Consider the following 25056-nt stretch of genomic DNA (forward strand, 5'->3'; position numbering starts at 1 on the left):
AACCTAGCACCCTCCATATCTTTCCAGCCTTAATCTACTCCACCCATTCTGTGAAGCAGCCATATCTTCCTACTTGCTCCTCACACAGGATGCTTCATTTCCCCCTCCCCTGCCCTATCTTGTGTTGAGAATGCTCTCCCCCTTTCTGCCTCACTATGCCAAGACTCCTTCAAGACTCAATTCAAATGCTACCTTCAGCTGGAGTCTTTTCTGGTTCCCGCATTTGCTAGTGCCTTCCTCGATAAAGTTACTTATCATCTATCTGGTAGGTGCCTTTAATACACCTATTTAAGTACATGTCTCTTCTATTTGAACATTAGCACCTTGAAGGCAGGGATTTTTTTTTCTTTGTATCCCTCACAGCATCTAGCACTGTTTATTGATTGAATGGGAAATTCACTTGCAGTTGGCAGGCATCGTTTTCTTCTGCTGTATTCAGATTTTCCCATCACCACCTCCAGCTCAGACTTCAGATCTCCAAATCCCAAATCTTAGCACCCCTGTTTTAAGCTTCCCTCCCAAAAAATAGTATTTTATGTGAAAGAATGAAAACAAAGCTGAGGTGACAAAAAATTAGATGAAAAATTGTGGCAAAATGGTTCTTTGACATGAGAACAGCTGCTCCCATTTGGATAGTCCTCTGAGGGTAATGTAGACTGGCTCTCTCTGTGACATCCCTAGTCCCACTCGGCACAGAACCATCCCACTCAGTCTTAAGAAGCCGAATGAGCCCTGAGTTGCAGAATCTATTAGATTAGTCATCTGATGATGGATATTTTTGTTAAAATGTTAAACTAGATGAAAGTAAAATGCATGGAAATGGGAAAATAATTCCTAAGGGAGGCTGTCTATGGGAAGATAAAAAATACCCAATACATGGCAGAACAGAGTGCTTTTTTTAAGCAAATGAAGTATAGCTCAACCATGGCTTGGAGGCTCAATTACACATTTTTTTTAAATGGAAATCAGCTCTGTTTTTACTCTGTGTATGACCTCAGGTAATTGTTTTACCTGTCTGGTCCTCTGTTTCCTCAAGTACAAAATGAGGAATTTGAACCAAGACCTTGAAGGTCCCATCTAGATTTAAAATACTATTAACCACATTGATTTTTAATGGAGTTTCAAGCAGTGATTGCTGGTTAAGAGTTTAACAATGAGCTCTCGGGGCGGGGGGGGGGGTTAATGGTGGGGGGGAATGCATACTCTATTAAATTTAACCTGTACTACTAACATTTTCTCCATCACTAAGTCTAAACAACCTACAATATAATAAACCATGCCTTTATTTGTAGCAGTTGTGGATCTCCAAGTTCTAAATGTTCTCACTGAAAATTTAACCATTGGCTCTCCTGAGCTTTAAATTGGTTCTAGCCCACCCCTAGGTTTAAGAAAATTACTGGAATTCCCTACACTGACAGACTATTGGATCACATATTTGTCAATTTATACATTCAAATATTCACAGAGGTATATATTATACACTATAAGCAAGTGTCTTCAATGGGGGCTTTATTTTTTTTTCCCATAATCATAAACCCAGCCTAATAAGTTTAGGTTTTTAATGAGTTACAACATTTCTACTAAGTCCAAAGTTCCAATTTTCTCTGGGCACTTACTTAGCCCAGAAATGGTTAGAGACCAATGCTAGGTCTTTTCCACCACTGTGTTGGGAGCAACACAGTTCACTTTTATTACTTCAAGTGGTCTATGATCCAAATAATCTGAGGGAAATCATTCCACTGGTCAATATTTCAGTCAGTCTCTTATCCCGTGAAATTAATTAAAATGGGCTGATAGAGACAGGAAAGGGAAGAAAGGATGTCTTTGGTTTAAAAAAAATACTTTCAGTTTCACATTTTGATATAGATTTCAAAGAGTGAGCTTTGGCCATCAGACCACCTAGGTTCATATACCCTTCTGCTTCTTCCTCTTTGCATGTCTTTGGGCTAGTTAAATTCTCTTTAGCTTTTGATTCCTCATCTCTACAATTAAGAAGTTGAAATAGATGATTTCTAAGGCTCTTTACCTCTTTAACATTCTATGAAAGTTAGAGATCTGTACTTTATATTCAGCAGTATAGTATCCTTCCAATGGAAATGCTTTCTCCATGAATTTTTTTTCCATAGTAGTGATACGTTGTATTTCACCCAGACAATGCATTCACAAAGCAAAAGTTCCTCTTACTGCTAATTCTTTCCCTCTGAAATTACTTTCCAATCAGGCAGTCTGTTATCTTCTTATGTACATTCTATTTACATGCTTATCTCCTCAATAGAATGTGATTTTCTTGAGGGCAGGGACCTGTTTTTGCCTTTTTTATCCCCGATACTTAACACAGTGGCATATAGTAAGCATTTAATAAATGCTTGTTGACTGACCAAATGTCATTCTAACCATCCCTTGAAGAGATCCTATACGTGACCTTGATCCCACTAGTGCGCATATAGAATCATTATGCTTCGGCAGAGTAAAGCACTGGCAATATGTATGTGTGTGTGAGTGACTAAGTCTATTTTGTTTTTCCAGTTCCTGATTTACGGAGGCTACTTTTCAGTCATTACTGGAATTTTCATAGTGAGAAGTATTTATATAATCTATTCCACCAAACGCAAAAAAGAGAAAGTAGCTGCTGTCACCAATCCAAACTCAAGTGAAACAACACCAGAGGAATGTATTGAATCAACAAAGTTTTAGCTCTGCCCACATTGGTCTGTTTTCTGCAGAAAATTACTTTGACTGAAAATATGATATTTTGAAAATTGATTAATTGCCATGAATCAAGATATGGACTGACTAGGTTCCAGGGGATCTTTTTCAAACCACCATCAGTCTCAGTCCCATTGGACCACATCTCTAACTGATCTCAGGTTAAATTGGGTGCCACCAAGAGATTCAGTCACCCTGTTTAATATAGCCTTTCTACATGGCTCCAGTGAAGAACAGATCTCCAAATCCCAACTGTACCATTCAAAAGCCACAGTATGTTAAGACAACTGAAGCTTTTTGACAACCTAAGGATAAATTACAAAATGGACCAGCCGGAATTTCTTACCGACAAATAGCTCCCATGAAAATGTTCATTACATCATTCTTCCTCCTCTGCAATTAAGCATATCTTCTTCACTACCTATAATTCTCCTGGAAAATGCAGCCATCTATGCCCATGTCTGAAGGACACCCTACTAAACCCTGAAGTGCTGCAATATTGCTCAGAAACTGTCATTTGATGGGTACCCAACCACTTGTTCCTTATCTCATCTATCAGACTATGTTGTCAGGAGACTAAGGCACTGGAGCAGATTTCAGAAACTCCTCAGGGTGCTACTCCTGGCTCTGACCTCAGCTCCCAGAGTGGCCCATAAGCTTCAGCTGCACTCTCTTCCATCTTGACAGGGAGTATATCATTATCTCATTGTTAGCATTGTCTAGAAACAAAGGACCTACTGGAAAGGATTTCTGAAAATCTCTTTATTCTGCACTCCCTCAAAAGAGGGAGATTTCTAGAAATCCTCTCCAGTGGGTCTTTAGGAATATTATCTGTCTATTAATTGACCTTCATTATCAAATGACTGTTGGTGCTAAATAAATATTTAAGTGTGAAAATCTTTTTCTAACCTTCCATGGGTAATTTTATTGATTGTTAGTGCTTGTTCCTGAAAAGCCAGTAGGACAAATTAAATTGGAGTCTGCCACTGTGAGAGGAGAGACCCCAACTGTGACTTAAAGGCCTAACTACCCCTACTGCTCACTCCAAAAATAAACCCAATTAAACAGTCAGGGTGATGATGAGTTAGTTTACGAGTACAAAGGCATTCCATTCTTTAATAAAGGACCTATGAAGTCAGATGCTATCTACCCCCAGAGAAAGAACCGATTTAAAAAAAATGCACCATAGTACGGTTTTACATTATAAATCTGCATCAAATGGGGGCCTTCTCTAGTACGAGGTAGGAAGGGGGAGAGACAGTTCAGAACTTAAAATATAACCAAAAAAATAAGTTATAATTTTAAAAACTCAGGTCAGAGGCAGAATGCATGTATACAACACACAGGTTTATTGGCAAGAGTCCACAGATTTCTGGAATCACAACATTAGAAGGAAACTGACAGATCATCAATAACAGTTGTTCATTTGCCCTATTGCTTCATTCTCCATCTTTGACTTCTCAAACCGAAACACCTTCCCTTGGCCAGCACTCACTCCCTTATGTTTCTCCCCCCTATTTGAATGATGGTCCCAAACACTTAAACTTACTCTGCTTAAACTTGCAACTGCTTAAACTTGGATTTACTAGTCTTCCATAGGTCCAGGAGAGGCAAGCCCTAAGTAAATACTTTGTTCTATCACTGGTTGACTCATGTCAGGGATGAGGGCAGTCATTGGGCCCAAGAGGAAACTGGGTTTAGGTGTTTCCTCTTCTTGGAGGTTTTCTTACAAAAGCTGGATTGCCACTTGCTGGCTACATTATAGTTGGGATTCTTCTTTTTCAAGTATGGGTTGGACTAAAGATGGCAGACATGCTGCTACAGAACCATTATGCTGAGCTTGAGGATACCAATAAAAAAATGGCAGATTTCAATAGTTTGCAGTCTGATTGGGGGAAACAACACACAAGAGAGTTTAAATAAGAGGGAAAGGGAAGCTATATACAGGGGCATGATGGAGCATGCTGGACTGTGATAAAGAAATCCAAAGGAGCACAAGAGGGTGGGAAAGGAAGAGTTGGCTGACCTAGGCAGAGTAGGAAGAGAAGAATAATGGTGATGACAAGCAATGTCTTCTAAGCAGATAGAAAGGGGTGTGGCAGTTGTAGGAGATAAACAGGTGAAACAAGGCTTGTTAAGACTTAATTAGGCAGAGATCTAATTGGAGCCTTTTCTAACCCCTCTATAAGGTTTCCCTCTTAAGTCTCCTTAGGATCACATGGCCCAGTGAATCCCTTATTCTGAGATCTCTCCTCAAATTCCCTCCACAAAAAATAAAGAAAAAGCCAACTTAGATTAACTCATAGTGGTTGTGCATAACACCAAAATACACGAGTCTCACAATTTTCTATGTGTCTATGCCTCATGAACTGGATTGGCCCTTATTGGCTGCTTGCTGGACTCATTGAGGAAAGGGACCCTCAACTATCCGATATTGAGTTGTTTCAGGAGGCAATGAGCTTCCCATTAGCACAATTCTTCCAGTAGCAGAGCCACCACTTATCAATGATACTGGAGAGCAGACGTCTATGCTGGTGAGAAGTTAGACCAGACAAACTCAAGGGGCCCTTCCACCTCAAGATTCCATATTTCTCTTTCATTAAATGGCCTCTTAAAGTCCCTTTCCAAGTATAATTCAGTGAAAAAGAGGTTGGTTACTGCAAACAGGGAGAAAAGTAAAACAATGATCCAGATGTTTTTAAACTAGTATGGAGCAGTAAGTTAATGTGCTTTTTCAAAAAAGCCATTGCCGCCTGGGAATACAGTGATACTTTGTCTTCTGTGTAAATTAATTCAGGTGTTAGGGAAAGGGTTAAGACAAAAGACAGAAAAAGGAACACTCTTTAATGAAAGCTAGCTATATTTCCTACCTCATCTCACCCTCTTCTGCCTCTGCATTTGCATAGCTCATCTCATATTCTTGGAGTGCTTTCCTTCCTTAATCTTTCTCATCTTTCAAGGTCTAGTTCAGATACTGTCTTCTCCATGGAGTTTTTTCTACTTCCTCCATTTCCATCCCAGCTAAAAGTGCTCTATCCCTCATCACTACTCAGGGATATGTTAGTAAATGTTTAACAACCAACTTCTCGGATGGTGGGGGGGGAGGGGGAGAGGACATAAGCACAACAGACTTGTACATTACTTTACATTTTTAACATTTTCTTTATTTCTTAAGTCCAGACAATCAACAAAATAAGTCAAGAGCATGTACCAATTTCCAATGGTCACACCGAAAATTTAACAAGCTGCTCAGAGATCAGTTTGAGCTGGCTCCAGCTAAGTCCTGCCCCTAATAGCCTATAAACTTGAGGGCAGAGACTGACATTTTTTTTATCTTTGTCTACCTGTTACCTAGCAAAATGTCTCATATGGGGTAAGTACTCAATACACACATGCATGGGTGCGGTTAGGAGGGAGTGGGGTGTTGTTGGCCACGTAGCTTATGAGTGCCCACATGGGTATGTCTAGATGTGGCTTACAGAGTGGCATGAATCTCTGGATTCTCCTCCCCTCATCCTTCTTCAAAGGACATGTTGATTCCCTCTAGAAAAGGAGCAGGAGGTTGGGGCCAGAAGCTGGTCACTGCTCTCTTCAGAGAGCTCAAGAAATAGGGTTTTAGCCTAAAATTATACCCATCTACCCCTAATTAAGACTAGGAGAAATAGCCTTTAAGTTCAAGCTGAGCTCCTTAATCACTGTCCCTTAATGGGAAAGGAACGCCCCAAGCTATATATTCAAGTCTTGACTCCCCACCAAATGGAGTTCTCTGATGAATTTATATAGCAACTTATCCAAGCCAATTACAAATGGAAGTAAGAAAAGGTATACACATGAGAATATGTACCAGACAGTACACACAGTGAATGAGCGTTCCCACTGGGAGGAAGTTATTTCCACTCAACCTGGAACCTACCCAAGGGGAAGTTCCCCAAAGTCTCTACTATCTGGAATTTTGGACATGATTGAAGCGCTGACTCCTCTACATGGTACCTTCCTCCCTGAGTCTTTCTCTCCCCATAGGGTCCTGAAGAGAGTCTGGAACCATATATCTTTTTTTTCTCGAAGCTGCAACTCAGATAACCAGGATCTCTTTTCTCTCAAATTCTCGTCAATTCTTGTCTTGAACCTAGAGAATTGAATCATAAATCTCCACCAATAGGGAGAGTCTCATTCGGATGGATTTTGAGGTGGGACTTATACATGTTTCTTTAATGTGATTGAGTTGAATTGAATTGGATTAGCCCTTGTTTTCATCATCTCCAGTCATATATTGCACTTTCATTGTATTAAGACCTAGTTCACCGTTGCCAATGACAAACCCATTTTGCATAAGTTTCTACAGGCATGTGATGAGGAGAAATGACAGTTACTGTCCTCAAAGAGTTGAATTCCCCTAGGAGTACACAATAATAGAAGTTCAATTGCTGAATTGTTGGTCTTATATATACCTGGCTACCATGGTGAAAATGAGGCCAAAATGCCTGCTTTTACCATGTGTTGTTGGATACAATTGACCAAGTAGTCTGGGAGTGGTTCTCTTACTGATGCTAACTATAGCAGAGGAAAAGGCATTCCTCAAAGCAACCCTATACAATCCCACTTTTTCTGTAGGGGCATTCTTAATTAAACATTGATTTAATATTTTTTTTTTTTAGTGAAGACAGTAGACACTTTGAAAGAAGAAGAAGGACACAGTTTTTAATGGGAATTTAGTTTATTTTATTGAGGAATTTATAATATAAGTTGTCTTGTATCTATTAGTACACATTAGCAGTAGGGGAAAACATTAAAAAGTATAGGGTACATACAAAAAGAAGTAGAAGTTATAAGGGATTATACATATCAAAAGAAGGAAATGTTAGAAATCATCATACTATTTTGTTCAATTCTAAAAAAAAATTATAACTGTCCTCTTGTAAAATTGGTCTATAGGGCTTTTAAATGGAAAGATTAATAATATCCTTTCACACATGAAACAAAATCACAAAATCTGCTATCATATACAAATAGCTTAAAGGTCTAAATAAATAATCATTGATAACATGCATGTCAGAAAGGACCAGATTTTTGTGTAAAGGAAGAAAGTCTTACCTTCAGGTTGTTCATGTGCCCTCAGCAGGTCTTTCTGGGAGGCCAAGCCCTGATCACTCCCCTCTAGCAGCAGCATTGCTTCTTGCAGCAGCATTTCTGCTGGCAGCAGCATTTCTGTTGGCAGCAGCCCTTGCCACAACCACAGCCCTTACCGCAGCCACCTCCACAGGAGCCACAGCCACAGGAGCGGCGGCAGCAGACAACTGTGGGGCTGCAGCAGCCTCCACAGCAGCCACAGCAGCAGGGGCAGCAGGCAGAACAGCAGCCCACACGGTAGCAGGTACAGCTGCCACAGCCACCACCACAGCCACCACAGCCACCACCGCAGCCACCACAGCCACCGCCACAGCCACCACAGCCACCGCCACAGCCACCACAGCTTCCTCTACAGCCACAGCAACCCATAGTGTCAGTACAGAGGGTTCAGGTGAAGTGAGGAGAGAGAGGACTCAGAGGAGGTGAGTGAAGTCTGATGCTTTCCTTCTGCAGAGCTGCCCTTATATACCCTCCTGGGGGGACACAGCCCAGGGCACATGACACTGTTGTTCATTTCATTTTCTATAGGAGACTCTTTTTGTTTACTTCCTCATGTGACTTTTCAGCTTCATTAAATTGCTTATTTTAGTTTGCCCCAAACTAATTTGCTTTATAAATGTTTTCAAAGAATGTAAAAAAAAAAAAACCTAAAACTTTTAAAGGCAAAGCCTTACTTTTTTCAGAGATGTTTCTCTTCAATGAAAGTTCCAAACTCATATGCAAAGTCATCCATCCTGGCATAAAGATCAGAATGGCAAAGTGCCCTTTGCAGTGATTCCTGGGGTTCTCTCCCAGTGTAAAGCTATCTTCCTCTCATGACACTTTCAGAAGCTATCCCCCAAACTAGGGAGATGTTACTTTCACTAATAACCACCTCGGAGTGGTAAATGCAGGCACTTACTTAAAGCTACACATTCCGTTGTTTGGTTTTTATTTTTTCCCCTCAGAAGGATGTTTCTTTTTTCCTTCTTACCTCTGCTTTCAAGCCTCCACATAGCCCTGAAAAATAGGAAAAACTGTCTCTGGGTAAAAAAAAAAATGGGGAATACATTGTGAAAACTGTCCATCACTGCTGTCTCTCTCCTGTTCAAATATAATATTCTAGATGAGCAGTTCTCAGACTTTTTGACCTCAAGACCCTTTGCGCTCTTAAAAATTATTGAAGACAAAGAGTTTTAGTTCATATCTTTCAATATTTATCATAATGTAAGTTAAAACATCTTAATATTATTATGAAAGTAGCTTCAACCTCTCAAATGCCCTGAAAGGGTCTCAAGATGCCCCCAGGGCTCCCCAGACCACATTTTGACAACCATTGACCTAAAATTTCCTGCCTACAAAATCCCCTTCAACATAATCTGTAGAATTCTCCACAATTCAGTAATTCAAATCCAAATATGTGAATGGGGTGCCCTCTGGGTACTCTACTAAGGTGGCATAAATTTAGATGTGATAAGGCCTGGGTCATCCAAAAGCCAACAGAAATTACTGCAACACACAATGATACAGGAGAAGTGCATCTAGTAGATTTAGAGAGATAAACAACCTGGGTCATTATCTATTCTAACCCCTGCATTTTCTAGATGACCTGATTGAGAACTTGAGGCCAAAGTCTCAGACATTCAACTGAAGCCCTAAGTGACCTTCCCAAGGTCACTCAGATGTTTAGTGGTATAGTACAATCTGAACCTGAGTGTTCTCATTGTAAATCCAAAATTCTTTCCAATGGTATCTCAGTGCCATTCACAAGACTACGCCTGAATCAGATCTGGATTCTGCCATTTGGTGTTGTGAATCTTTAGTGTCTTCAAGATTTTCCAGTCTCCTCCATGAGTCTCATTCCTCAACTTACCTCAGGAAAACAAAAATAGGAAGTGGCAAATACAGTAAGGTATTCTGATTCAGATCATTTACTTCCTGCTCTCTTATACTCCATCAAAAAACAACCAAATGCTAGAAGCCCCAGAGTTGAGTCATCAGTATTGAGCCTCTACCACTACTGCAAGACAGTCTACATAATATATTCTTGATTTAGTTCTCAAACTCGGCTTCAGCACTCCCTTACACTTTTATAAAATTAATTGATGTAGTGCCAAATGCTAATTTAAATTATCATTTTTATTTTTTAATATCAGGATTTTAGAGCCATTTTGCACAGTAGAAGAAGAAGAATGCTTCATTCTTGTTTGGTTGTGGGGAGGAATGCCAACACAGAGAAGCAGGCAAGACGGGTGATGAATGAATAAAAGAAAAGGAAGCAGTAATCACAGAGACCCTGTGTAAGTTCATCAAAAGTAGGTCATAGCAGGCTAACTTCCACTGATATCTGACAGACCTAAACTGGTAAGAGGCAGCATGGCACAGTGGACAAGAACTTCACCTTGGAATGAGCAAGACCCAGGTTCAAATCCTGTCTCTCATGCATATCAGCTGGGTGATCATGGGAAGTCACTTAACTTCTCATTGCCCCAGGTGACGACACTGGGACCATAAAGTGCAAGTAAACTGATGATTTGTGTTGGTATTAGGGATTTCGAAATGGAAGTTCCCAACATTGAAGACATCACAGGTCCGGACCAAAAGAGAAAAAAGAAATTAGAGTAAGAACTAGATACACAGAATTCTATAGATATAATTGACTTTCCAGAAAAATGTAAGAATGCCATTCTTGGGACAGCCTAGTGTCTTTCAGTTTTCTACTTTGATATTTAAACTTGCCCACTGTCTCATCAGTGTATTTACTCTCTCCATTATCAGATCGCAAACCACCTACCCCTTATCCTTTGTGATTCTTGTTCACTTTCTCCCACAAATCCTTCACAGATATTTTCAGTGTGCTAAAGGTCTTTAAGGCTTCTAGGTCTTTTTAACATTTTATGAGAACAAGAACAGTCCCTAATTTGTCCATCTCTGTGATCCTTCATTCTAATTCCTTGGGCAATCCACTTCCTTTTCCAGTCACATGTTTCCTCCAATATCCATTTGACACTATTTCTTGCAGTTTCACTCCTACACCAATGGATCCCCCGTTGCCCCCAGGTCACCCACAACTTGGATTCTTCCATGATGTTTTATTGGTTGTTGTTGGGTTTTTTTTTCCCATGCACATCAATAGACCAATTTTTTTAAATGGCCTTGGATTGTGCCAAAAAAGACTTGGTGATATTCTGGGGTTTGATGTAATAAGCACAATGCTATCCACAAACAGCAGCGTCTGGAGAATCTCTGAGGTCCTCCACGATCTGGAGGAAACACATCTACATTCCCAACTTCCTTATGCTCTATTCCTCCCACTTCATGCACTCTACTGAACATATACTACCACTTGTTCCCTGATTACACGCTGTCCTCCCATATCTATGTGCATTAATGTGGACCATCCCTTATCATTCCACAATTCCAAATGTTGAAATCTTTCTCTAAAATTTAGTTTATGTGCTGCCATGCCTCCCTTCCCCAATAAAGTCTTCCCCCACCCTCTAGTCTAACAGTTAGTTCTTCTTCCTCAAATTTCTTCAAGTCTTTTGTCCAGAACCCACATCAACCCATTCACAATCATTTATCAAGTGCCTACCATGTGCCTGGGGCAGCTAGGTAGCACTGTGGATAGAATGCCAGCCCTGAAGTCAGGAAGATTCATCTTCCTTAGTTCAAATCCATCCTCAGACTCTTACTAGCTGTGTGACCCTTGGCAAGTCACTGAACCCTGTTTGCCTCAGTTTCCTCATCTGTAAAGTGAGCTAGAGAAGGAAATGGCAAACCACTCCAGTATCTGTCAGGAAAACCTGTAGAGCAACCACAAAGAGTCAGACACCACTGAAAAATGACTAAACAACAACAAAACAGTGATGTGCCTGGCACTGTTAGATATTAAGGATATAGAGACAAAATGCAACAGTGGCTTCACTCAAGGAGTTTATATCCTATTGGAGGAAACAACATATCTATTTTTATAAGCATATACAAAATAATATAGATAAGACTTGGATCTCTAATTTTACTGGTATAGGGAAATACCCTGCAGCAAGTAGTCAATCTTTCTGGATCTTTTAGCCTTAGAGAGTTATCAGAGACACTGATCACAGAACCAGTATGTTTCAGGAGCAGGACTAGAACCCAGGTTGTCCTGGCTCTGAGGCCAGATATCTATTGATGACACCACACTGCCTCTCAGTTGAAAGAAAACATAAGATCATTTCAGGGTAGATTAGCATCCAGGAGTGATTAGAAAAAGCTTCATGTAGGAGATCACAGTTGAGTTGAGCTTTGAAGAAAGCTTGAGATCCCAAGGAACAGAAATTCAGAAGGAGCATGTCCCAGGTATGGGGAGCAGCCAGCCTATGTAAGGACACAGAGCTAGGAGATGCTTATTTGTGTACATATCTTAACTCTTCTGTATTGCTGATCCTCTTTGTATCAGAATCTAGAACATTATAGATGCATGACAAATGTTTGTTTAATCAAAATTTTAAAATAATCACTAAAAAGTACCCATATTTTGTTACAAATCACAATAGTATATTTCAAAAGATGTGGCAGAAAGTGAAATCTCCTACCAGTGTGAATTAATTCAGGAAAACACAATCAGGTGTTGGTATCTACATATCTTTCAACTCTCACCAGTTTGAGATGGTCAGGTCTTCACAAGATGTCGTGACCTGGATGTCAAACCAAGGCTAAAATATATGTCCAAAAGAGCACATCTCTGTCCTAGGGATACCATAGAAGGTTCTCATTTATCATCAGCATCTTTCTATTCTCAAGGTCCATTATTAGATTTTTCATCAGTTTTTTCCTTTTTACTAGAATTTGGCTTTGAGCCAGAAGAATAATAATGAAAACAAGTCATTAAATTAAGCCAGAGCATACAAGAAGGAAGTAAATAGGCATCACCTTTAGCAAGTGGGATAAACAACAAAAATAAACATCCCATGTCCCAAGCCAAGTCCCCCCCAGGAGGGTATATAAGGGCTGCCCAGCAGAAGGAGAGCATCAGACTTCACTCACCTCCTCTGAGTCCTCTCTCTCCTCACTTCACCTGAACCCTCTGTACTGACACTATGGGTTGCTGTGGCTGTAGAGGAAGCTGTGGTGGCTGCGGTGGTGGCTGCGGTGGCTGTGGTGGTGGCTGCGGCGGTGGCTGTGGTGGCTGTGGTGGTGGCTGTGGCAGCTGTACCTGCTACCGTGTGGGCTGCTGTTCTGCCTGCTGCCCCTGCTGCTGTGGCTGCTGTGGAGGCTGCTGCAGCCCCACAGTTGTCTGCTGCCGCCGCTCCTGTGGCTGTGGCTCCTGTGGAGGTGGCTGCGGTAAGGGCTGTGGTTGTGGCAAGGGCTGCTGCCAACAGAAGTGCTGCTGCCAACAATGCTGCTGTAAGAAGCAATGCTGTTGCTAAAGCACAGTGATCAGGTCTGAGAAAGAGTAATTGAGGAGTACATGTACAACATGAAGGTAAGACTTTCTTCTGTTAGTTTGTCTTCTTCCCTCTCATTGGTAAGTCTTCTTTGGGTCCCAAAATATGTATATTAACTATGGGAACACCACATTCTGTGGCTGCTGTGGTTCTTTCTCAACAGCCCCCACCCCATATCACACAGCTACTTAATCTGGAAAGTGCCCATTTCAACAGATAGCCTCCCCAACAATGGGACAAGGGCCCAGTCCAATTTTCCCAAACCTCACTCATATCTTTAGGTCAACAAATGGAATCATGATTTCTAGCATTTTTTTTAACCTTGGAATGTCTCTTATAAATGCCTGTATTCATATATCTGTTCTTTTGGGCATGGATTGTACATTCACTGCCCTTTCTACCATTTCTGTGTCTTTCAATGAACATTTCTTAATAAAATGTACTAAATTTCATTTTAAAAAAACGTGGTTTACCTTGTTTTTGTCCTCATGTTTATACTGTGTACTAATGAAACCTTAATGAAAAAGGCTGGTGCTAAACTAATAATGGCAGCTAAGTGAGCCAAAGAAAGTAGACACTATAGGAATAACTGCAGATATCCAAAATAGCTTAGATAAATTCGTGAATGATATGTCCATATTAGATCCCTAAGAGGTAGATGCTATAGACTAAGGACAATTGCAAACACCTCTTGTCCCATGTCAAAGTCAAAATACTGACTGAAAAGACCACTGAGCAGAATTAGATAATAGACTTAGAATTGAAAGGGACCTCAGAGGTCCTCTAGTCTGACCCTCTCATTTTACAGATGAGGAAACTGAGGCCCACAGAAATAAATTGATTTACCCAAGGTCACACAGATAGCTATGGGAAGCATCAGAGCTGGGATCCAAACCTAGGTTCTCTGACTCCAAGTCCAGTGTCCTTTGTTCAACATAATATGACCTCTCATGTTCACATCTTGTTCAAGTGGTCACTTTGCATCTAACTTTTCTAATATATTTTTATATACAGTCATGCTCTGCCATCATATTTGTCAAAAACTGCCATAAAAGATAGCATAAAAGCCTACCTAATATTAAGCCAGCAATGAATTTCTAAAAATTACATCCCAACCAACTCAGGACCAATATGTACAAAGATTAAGATCAGAGAAAAATAATTTCTACCTAGAGCCAAGGAGGAAGTGTCCAAGTTGGAAGACAAGTAAACAAAAACTGAAAAACCAGGTTGGTACCAAGATATCTCAAAATCACCGAAGACAAATAGGATGAATGATTCTTTGTACAGGGACTTGGAGACCAGAAGCACATCCCGGAGCAGTGAGCCAAATTGCAGGGAGTGGCAAGGAGCTGACCATTTGTATGTCTCAGTTGGATCTCCCAAACCTTCAGTCTTTTAAATATAGCTGCTTTTATTCTAGCATAGTCATGGGTTGTGTCATGTATCTCTTGAGACACCCTCATAAGGCTATGGTCAGTCAGTCAGTACATATTTATTAAGTACCTACTATGTGCTAGACACTAAGAACTCGAAGTAAAGAAGAGTGAAGGACAGTCCCCGCTCTCAATGGGCTAACAATATGGTTACATACAATAGGCCCTTGAGTGCCTTCTTTTGGTCCTGCTGTTTATATAATCCAAGTGACTTTTTCACGCAGTCTACATTTATTAGACATCTACTGTATCCTAGTTGTCTCTGAAAAATTATTTAGGGCAGAATAATAGGATACTGGAGAAATATTGAACTCAACAAGACTTGTCCATGAGCAAATGCAGCCAATTGAACAATTAAGCCCCTACTCTGTGCCAGGCATTGGGGGTTCAAAGACAAAAAGTGAAACACCTCTTGCTCTCAGGTAGTTTACATTCTCAAACTATTGTTGTCTGATTTGATTTTAACACAAGAAAATCAGCATTAGAATCAATGAAGCCAAAGTGACCATACCTGCTCATCGGAGCTCCCATATCTAATGGAGACTACACACACATGCCTACTTTGTACTCATCACACACAGCTCATCCTGGACCCAAGTCCTGAGTCCTTACCTAATTCATAGAATTATGAAGGGATTTACTCTCTTTTACAATTTGGAAGAGACTTGAAAATCATCTGTGACTTGTTCAAGGTCACATATTTAGTGACTTGCAGAGTCAGGACCACAAAAGGTATCCCCTCATTCTCAATCTATGGTTCTTTCCACTATGTCCCATACAGTACATTTCAGAGCCAGCTCAACACTAGGTACAAAAGATGGAGAAACAAAAGATGGAATAAGGCAGTAGGTTCATTGGTCAGAAAGATTGTCTGTTCTCCTTCTTTGTTCCTCTAAGAGATGGGAAGTTCATGCCCCAGTTTTAGCATCATGGATTTAGGTCTAGAGAGGGTCTAAGAAGCCATCTAGTAGAACTCTAGTAGAAAAAAAGAGGCCCAGAAGGAGACTCCCCAATCTGGGAGTTTTCTAGAGGATCCTCTAAGTAGCCTCTTGCCCTGTCCAACTTATTGCCTCCTCCCAGAGATGCTCTTGTGAGCTGAGCTCTTTATAGACCTTCAACCTCCTTGCTCAAACCTAGCAAGTTTAACCAATGTAAATTAACTGAGTGTTGAAGGATGAAATTAGAAGGAAGACTACAAACAGAAAAAAATGATAGAAAACATTTACAAAAACAAGTTCAAGAAACTACTTCCTCCTTTGAGGACACGTAGACTCTAACAACACGGTTCCCAAAGAGTTTATAAAGGATGTAAAAATGGCATTTAAGAGAACAAAGATGGGCAGAGCAGCTAGATTGCACCAAGTGTAGCTAGAGGAGATATCTGCTAGAGGCAATGAATAAATGAAAGAATCATTTAGTGTGCAAAGCATTAAGTTAAGGATATAACATATATAGAAAACAATTCAAATATTATCTCTCACAACAACCCTGAGAGATAGGTGCTATTATTATCCCCATTTTACAGTTGAATAAACTGAGGAAGATAGATGTTAAGTGACGTGCCCAGGGTCACACAGCAACTAAGTGTCTGAGGCCACATTTGAACTCAGGTCTTCACAATTTCAGGCTTAGCAGCCACTGTACCACCCAGTTGCCTAGGAAAATCACAAAACTTAGACTTTAAATATTATCTAATACAACATACCCATTTTACATATGAGGAATCCTGAGGTCCAGAAAGCTTACCCAAAGCTTATGTAGTGAAAAGAATACTGAATTGGAATGAGTAGATTTAGAAATTTCCTTCAGTGAGGCAGATCAAAACCCATCCATGCCTATACATTTTGTGTGACTCTTCTCCAGGTTTTCCCAAAAGTTTATTTCAGGGGATCCACCCAACGTGTTAGAGGTCTTTCTCCCTTTTTCCTGACATTATATCAAGTCAAAGCTCAGAAACATATCAACTGCAATGCTAGGACAACACAGCTGATTATAACAGCATGCGATTTGCACAGCGTATAATGGTTTTGATCCTCAGAAAATTCACTGAGGGAATGAGGTGGTATGTGTAAAGCCTTTGTAAACCATTACACAGACATTTATTAGCCATGTGACCCTGGGCAAGTCGCTTAACCCTGTTTGCCTCAGTTTCCTCATCTGTAAAATGAGGTGGAGAAGGAAATGGCAGACCACTCCAGTATCTTTCCAAAGAAAACCCCAAATGGGGTCACAAAGAGTCAAACAGGACTGAAAATAACTGAACAACAACAAAAGTAAATGAAATCTTTTGCTGATAAGATATCAACTATAAAAGTATATCTAGTCTATGGGGGACATGGCCAAAGAGGTTTATAGCAGCATGGCATACAGTACACCACCCACACATTGCCATCTCATACGACTGAAGAACAAGTCAACAACCATCAGTGGTCATGATTAGCAGCTATTGATGGAACAGGAGACATCTCGGGGCATGTGAGGGGGCAGTGGAATTCCTACCCCTTGGGTCATGACCCCAAAATGACCCTAAATTGTGTGCATTAAAAAAAGTCAGAGGGCTTCCAAGGCTAGGACACAGGACCCAGGTTCCATGCCTCACACTCAACAGGCAGTTTGCTTAGGGTTTGAGGATTTAGGAAGAATTTGTACTCGGGACTCAGGTGCAAACGCAGTTCGTTACTACACAACCCATAGCATAAGGAAAGCTACAGAAGCCAAAGGGTTTAGTGAAGGGGAGGGAAAGAAAGGTAGGGGCACACAAACAGAATCCTGGCCACATAGGGTCACTCATACGAAGAGAGGGAGCAAGGTACAAGGCCTCAGGATGCAGGAGTTGGCTCTTGACACGAGGGATAAGAAGAGGGTAAAGGAGATAAAGGGGGAGCAGGATGGTGGTCTTATCCAAACCACCCTAGGGTTAATTCACTCGCATATGAGGCTTAACCAAAGCCACCTGCTCCCTTGGGTGAGTCACATAGAAAGGTCATGGAAAACAGCCTAAGGCCCATGTGTTTACCATGGCCGTTAGGGCCACGTAGCAGAAGTATCTCCATTTAGCCACAGAATTACAACATCATGATAAACACCTACCTGTCCTGTGTGTGGCCTATTCCAATTCATGTGTCTGTCACCTGAAGACATCTCCTTTTTCATATGTGTCAAGACAAATAGCTTAATTGTTCCCACATCTCCATCAGGTGATACACCAAACCTTACCAGCCCTAGCCTTCCTCATGACCAGGAAGTCTCAAGAGAAAACAGCTGCTTCCAATCAACTGCATCTACACTGGGTACTTTTTCCTGGTCTCTCTCCCTCCCTCTCTCTCCCTCCCTCCCTCTCTCTCTCTCCCTCTCTCTCTCTCTCTCTCTCCCTCTCTCTCTCTCCCTCCCTCCCTCCCTCTCTCTCTCCCCCTCCCTCCCTCTCTCTCTCCCTCTCTCTCTCCGTCTCCCCCCAACCCCCATCGCTCCCCCTTTTTGGTTCAGATCCAGGAACTGATTGACGTAACAACTCCTTACACATGACAGATGAACAGAGTGTTCCACTGCCCCACTGCTACTCTCTTATCTCTTGATGTTGAGAGAAAGGGAAGGCCACTGAGGCAGCTGAGTGGAGCAGCAGCAGACAGAGCACGGGACCTGGAGTCAAAAAGACAGAACTTCAAATCCTGCCTTAGACACTTATTAGCTCTGTGACCATGTGATCCTGGGTAAGACATGATCCTCTCTAAGGCTTAATTTCCTCATCTATAAAATGGTGGTCATCATAGCATCTACCTCCCAGGGTGGTTGGGAGCATCAGATTTATGTGTGTGTATGTACACACACATACATACATACACACATGTGTACATACACACATATGTAATTTGTATTTACATATTTTATATTTAATATATATTTTATTATTACATGGTATAAAGTACATATTATGGTAATTATAATTATTATATCCAAATATTATAAATAATATATGTATTTATATTATATTTACCTCCTCCCAGAGATGTTCTTGTGATCTGAACTCTTTATAGACCTTCAACCTCCTTGCTCAAACCTAGCAAGTTTAACCAATGTAAATTAACTGAGCATTGAAGGATGAAATTAGAAGGAAGACTACAAACAGAAAAAATGTGTGTATATATGTGTGTATGTACATATGCATAAATACACACATATATACACATACACATATGTATATGCATTGTGTGTATGTATACGAACAGTGCTTCACAAACCTTAAAGCACTGCATAAATGCTAGCCATCCTTAGGTGGATCTGCTAAGGTGAACTTTTGGAATATGGACAAGAGTTGCACAGGAAGGGCAGTCATGAACGGCTTGCTATATGCATCATAGGAAGGCATTCCTGAATCAGCGAGATCCGTTTGAGTATTGTGAGTAGGTAGAATCGTAAAAGTTTCGGAATGAAAAAGATTGCTACAGAACCCCAATTTTGTAGATGAGAAACACTGAGACCCCCAAAGCTGGAATGACTTACCCAAGGCCACAGAGCTAATGTAATGAAAAGGACACGCATGTGTCGTCCTCTATCGTGCCTATAATTTAGTCTCGGAGACTCAGTCCTTGGGGCTCCCGAGAGGTTAAAGGGACTTGTTCAGGTCACACATCCACTGTGGATCAGAGGTGGGACACCAACCCAGGACGTCCTGTATCCACAGCTAAGCTTCTATCCACTATCCCATGCTGCCTCTCCCAAATTCTCCTTCTAAGCTTGGCTGATGAGGAATTTATAGTCTTCAGATCCCACCCCTTCCTCCTCCCTTCTGCACCTCTCTTCCAAGCTTAATTCTGCCGACAGAAATGGGAAGCAGCAAAATGCTGACCTCCTGACTGTTTACTTCTTCTGTCAAAGTGGGGAAGAACAGATCTTGCTCTGAGTCTCCTTGAATTGAGGCAAGAGGACTTTTGCAATCCTCCCTAGAAGTGATTCTGAAACTTTTCAACATTTAGAACGTGCCGAGCTCATCCTGACGCAGACTAGTGGAGTAGAAAGGGAAAAGCGAGTTCGGTATGCCCGTGATGTTGAGACGGGTAAATAAATGACACCTTTTTAAAAAATTACTATTAGCCCAAGATCGGAGATCGAGAGAACAGACTTACAGCACATAACCAAGAAGGAACTTGGAAGAAGAAAAAGAGATTGTATGATAGGAAGAGAAGGTGGGCTGGTCAAATAGCAGGAGTAAGGGATGACAGGCAGAAAGTCCAAGTTGTTCCCTGGTGCCCTCCCAACAGAGGGGGATGTTGAGTATTGACTCAAGCACATTGGGTGAGCTATCCCAGAGAACTTTGGGGAGAACACGGGCAAGGACGGCTGTGGATGGGTTGCAATTTTCATTCATTTAAATCTATTTTATATTATCTACGTGAGTGCTCTATTTTTTTTTTCCCTCTTTGGTACTCCATTTCTTCTCAGTGGTATGTACACTCCTTGAGGGCAGGAACTATTTTCATTCTTTTCTCTAGTATTATGCCTAGAATGTAGAAGGCACTTAGTGAATATTTATTGGATTAAATAGTATTTTTGAAATGTTTAAAATGCCCTAGGGAAGCGTGTCATCTAAAGGACTCCAAAATAAATTCATTTGTAAAGAAAATGCCTTTGTGGTTATTGTTTAGTTGTTTTCAATTGTGTCCAACTTTTTGTGAGCCCATTTGGGCTTTTCTTGGCAGAGATTCTGGAAGGGTTTGACATTTCCTCCTCCAGCTTATTTTACAGATGACGAAATTGAGGCCAGCAGGGTTAAGTGACTTACTTTGCACTAAATAGAAATAGGGACTAGACCTATGATTTCATTGGTATAAATGACACCCCAGTAAGGAAACTCCCTCTAACAATCTAGGTAAGAACCTTCTCTTCAATTTCTAGTCATAGTTTCCTACAGCTCAGAGAAGTTAGATTTGCTAAGGATCACACTACCAGTATGTGTCTTTAACCCAGGTGTGCCTAGCTTCAAAACTACTCCTCTATTCACTATGCAAAGCTGCCTCTTTTGTATTAAATATACAACCTTATTTTCCTATAATCAATTGTTAAAAGCTAGTCACCCTAGAGTAGCAATGGAATAAAAGCTGTCCCAGAAATAAGAATGATTTTTGACTCAGTTTGCTACCATTCTAAGTCTACACAAGTCTTCCTTCAACGAAATTGAAAACTCTCAGGACACATACCTGGTGGACAAATGAGTAAAAGCAGAGACTCTTTTCAGAATGTTTTTGTTTATTTTATTGAGACTTTTAGAAAATCATGGTACAACAATTAGCAATTCAGAAAAGCAAGAAGAAAGTAGGATACAATGTGTACAGACAGTAGACAGAAAAACAAAGCACAGGGATTGTAAGGGAGTGAATAAACATAACCAAGGAACAAACCATGAGAAGTCATGATTTGATGTGGCTGAGTTCTAGGTAAAGTCTGGCCATTATTCAGTAGCTGGGCCAGTGCCCATTTTCCAGCTTCAAATGGTTTGTGTCAGTTTAGATTCTTTTCAAATGGAACAATTTTTGATAGCGTCATATACCTAAGCTGGAATTACAGAGATCAGAATCTGAGACAGAGTCCAAAGCTCTAAGACCCACAGATGACTTACAAGGAAGAAAGGAGCATTTTTGCTGCAAGGGAGGAAAGTCTTACCTTTGTGCTGTACATGTGCCCCCAGCAGGTCCTTCCCAGAGGCCCAGTTCTGATCATTCCCTTTTAGCAGCAGCATTGCTTCTTACAGCAGCATTGTTGGCAGCAGCATTTCTGTTGGCAGCAGCCCTTGCAGCCCTTGCCACAGCCGCCTCCACAGGAGCCACAACCACAGGAGCGGCGGCAGCAGACAACTGTGGGGCTGCAGCAGCCTCCACAGCAGCCACAGCAACAGGGGCAGCAGGCAGAACAGCAGCCCACACGGTAGCAGGTACAGCTGCCACAGCCACCACCACAGCCACCACAGCCACCACCGCAGCCACCGCAGCCACCACCACAGCCACCACCACAGCCACCACCGCAGCCACCACAGCTTCCTCTACAGCCACAGCAACCCATAGTGTCAGTACAGAGGGTTCAGGTGAAGTGAGGAGAGAGAGGACTCAGAGGAGGTGAGTGAAGTCTGATGCTTTCCTTCTGCAGAGCTGCCCTTATATACCCTCCTGGGGGGACATAGCCCAGGATGTCACAAGATACTTCCTTGTTATTGTTTATATCAGTTTCCATGGGAGATTTTTACTTTGTGGCTCTTGTTTTCTTCCTCAGTGGACTTCTTTGGTTTAATTTAATGACTTAAATTCAACCTTTTCCTATTTAGCTTAAAACTGCATTTGCAACAGAATAAATTGATCTGTGATAAACTCATTTTTTTCATATGGGGAAAATTCTATATTTGGCTCTGAATTAGCTGAGGGATTCTATAGAAGGATTGGACCCTGAGCTCAAGAGGCTCTTTACAGATGCCATCTGGTCCAATTACCTCTTTTTATACATAAGGAGACCAAAGTCCATAGAAGGACTTGCCTAAATTCACATAGACTTGTTCTTTTCCATTGTTAAGTAGCTAAGAACAAAGATTTTCCCTTCCTATAGTTATTCACATTAAGTCCCCCAAACTCTGCTAATAATAATAACTAACATATATTATATTTTTACATATATAACAAGACACATGATATATCTATTACATATAATATATACATATATTATTACATATATTTACATATTACATATATTATCCATTTTGGTCCTTACAACAACCCTGTGAAGTAGGAACTATTATTATCCCCATTTTTAGAAATGAGGAAATTGAGTCTGAGGAAATTCAAGGGATTTGCCCTAGGTCACGCAACTAGTAAGGATTAGACCTCAAGTCTTCCAGCTTCCAAGATAAGCATTCTATTTTGTATGCCATGCTGTGTGAGACAATGCAAAAAATCCAAACTGAAAGAGCCACATTTCTCAAATCTGTCATACTTTACACTGTATCGGCTCCCTGCAGGAAAAGGGAAAAAAAAGTCCTGAAATTTCTGCTGCCTCCTTTCTGGTTCTGGAATGACTGATTCAAGAAAGCTGACCTCAAATATGATATAAGGATAGTTATTATAGAGCATCCTTAGGGCATGGGTTTTGCAGGCTAAGAGCACAGATCATGTATGTAGCATGTCCAAATTTACCTAGTACTTATCTATCTTTTCAGTAAGTAAACTAAGCAAACTGCATTTCCATCAGGTGATTGGTCCTCTTGGGTGATTGTTTCTTATGCAAGAACTAGTTAATAAGCTACTTGTTCATTCATGTAACACCTGATTCCCATGGGCAAGTAGCTACTATATGTAATGCCCTGTGGTCAGCACTGGGGCAGACACAAAGATATCACACAAATGGTCCCTTTTCTCAAAAGGCTTTGAGGCCACATGTGGCCTTCTAGGCCTCTGGTGTGGCCTTTTGACTGACTCCAAGTTTTACAGAACAAATCCCTTTATTAGGGGGATTTGTTCTATGAAGTTTGAATTTGGTCAAAGGGCTGCACTTAAGGACCTAGAGAGCCAAGTGGGGCCTTGAAGCCGCAGGCACCCCACCCTGGCTTTGACTCTAGTAGGAAATACAGGACACATGCAAATACGCAATAATCACATAAGAAAGACAATGAAGAATAAAATAAAACAAAGACATACATGGCCACCAGTCATGGAGGCAGTGGGGTGCAGTGGAAAAAAACATGGACTCCAGAATCAAATCCCTAGGTTCAGATCCGAAGTCTGATGTTTACTATCTGTATGACCTTGGGCAAATCATTTAGCATCCCTTGGCTTTGGTTTCCACAGCTGTAGAGGTTGGACTAGATAGGCTCTGAAATCCCTTCTCACCGTAGACCTATAATCCTTCATGAGCTTATGTACAAGCGTCATCAACAAAGCAGTGTTTCAACAATCCGGCTAGCAGCTTCTGTGGGGGTGTAAGATCCACCAACAACCAGCACCCAGAAAGCTGCCAATATGCTGCAAAAGCACAGGTTCTTTTGATCTGCTTCAGTAAGGAAAGCAACGTTAAGGGGTTGACAAGCTTACTGTAATTCAGCATACAAATATCATTCACTCAGTTCAGGGGAAAAAACCAGGACCCTGAGCTTCAGAGCAAAATACAAACAAAGTACAAACATTGACAGACAGACCTTGTCTGATTCAAATCCCAATACATAGATACCAGAGTTCAACAAAGTCTCAGCATCCAGGTTACAAGCTGGAGGACCCTTAGCCACAGCTGCCCGGGAATCTCCGAATCAACACCATCGCAAGTGAGAGCCCTAAATAAACTACAAACATCGACAGACAGACCCAATACAATTCATAGTTACCAACATCTAGGTTCAGCCCAGGAGCTCATAAGGAGGGCTGGCCCAGAGTCACTCCAGCCACCACTGTTGTGGGTCAGAGCTCCAAGGAAGACAAAGCCAACCCCTGGTTTTATATCCTTTTCAGGGTCAGGGGTGAATCACACATGCAACTCACCCACGTGACCTAGAATCGTCACAAAGAGGCAACTTAAACTCACTGTGGTCTAAAAGCCTCTGCTGTCCCAGACATGTCACTCCAACTCATGTGTAAACTAGACCCTCCCCTGAGTTAGCCCCACCTTGGGCCCCACCTTAGTTGCCAATCCACAATCACATAAGTTTTACACCTAATAGGGGTTTGGGCCTGGGGCTTAGCACCTAGCTAGTAAGGCTCAATGAAATACACTGAATTGCTCAAAGGAAACAAAAGCCAACTAGGTGCTAAGAGCCCATTTGGCTTACCAACACAAGTAGCTGGTTCTAATCAACCAACTCTCTATCACCTCCTATTTCCTGATGAAGATAAACAGGTTTTGGGGGGTTGTTGTTTTTTAATTAACAAAGGGAGTTTGGTGTTATTTTCTTGCCTCAGTGCCCTGCAGAATACAACATCTTGGCAGGGCTTACTCAGCTTTCCCGGTATCTGGGCATAGCACACAGAAGGGATGCTGCCAGATCTCTCTTTAGTCACCATAGAGACAGCTAAGGAGGTTTAGCTCATCACTTCTCTCTTGCCACATGTCACTGCTTCTGGGCCAGAGGTAGAGAACCTAGTCATCAAGACTTTCACAGATAAGGAATCAGAAGCCCAGAAAAGGAAAACAACTGTCCCAAGGTCACATAGATAATAGGTGTCTAAGGCAGGACTCGAACCCAGGTCTTTCTGGCTTTCTTTGTCCACTATACCAGGCTGTGTGTGTCACTACTGCCTGAAAAATAATTCTGGAATTGAATAGAATCTCCATCTTTCAGAATCTCTTTATTTCATGGCAAAACGTATTAGCCGTGTATTTTGGGTTAGGTTATATAGTTCCCAAGAAACCTCATATTC

At 41.3% G+C, this 25056-nt stretch overlaps 1 protein-coding gene across 2 annotated transcripts in view; it reads left to right on the forward strand.

Moving 5' to 3' along the window:
• Positions 1-3591, forward strand: part of SLC19A3 (solute carrier family 19 member 3) — a 45901-nt gene extending 42310 nt beyond the window's left edge. For both annotated transcript variants that reach the window (XM_036758253.1, XM_036758254.1), the window contains one exon: positions 2527-3591. In XM_036758253.1, the coding sequence (XP_036614148.1) occupies positions 2527-2694 (168 nt within the window). In that variant the 3' untranslated portion in view covers positions 2695-3591. The remainder of the gene's footprint in view (positions 1-2526) is intronic.
• Positions 3592-25056: the final 21465 nt, after the last annotated feature.

This window comes from Trichosurus vulpecula, chromosome 4 (genome assembly GCF_011100635.1).
Source record: "Trichosurus vulpecula isolate mTriVul1 chromosome 4, mTriVul1.pri, whole genome shotgun sequence".
NCBI lineage: Eukaryota > Metazoa > Chordata > Mammalia > Diprotodontia > Phalangeridae > Trichosurus > Trichosurus vulpecula.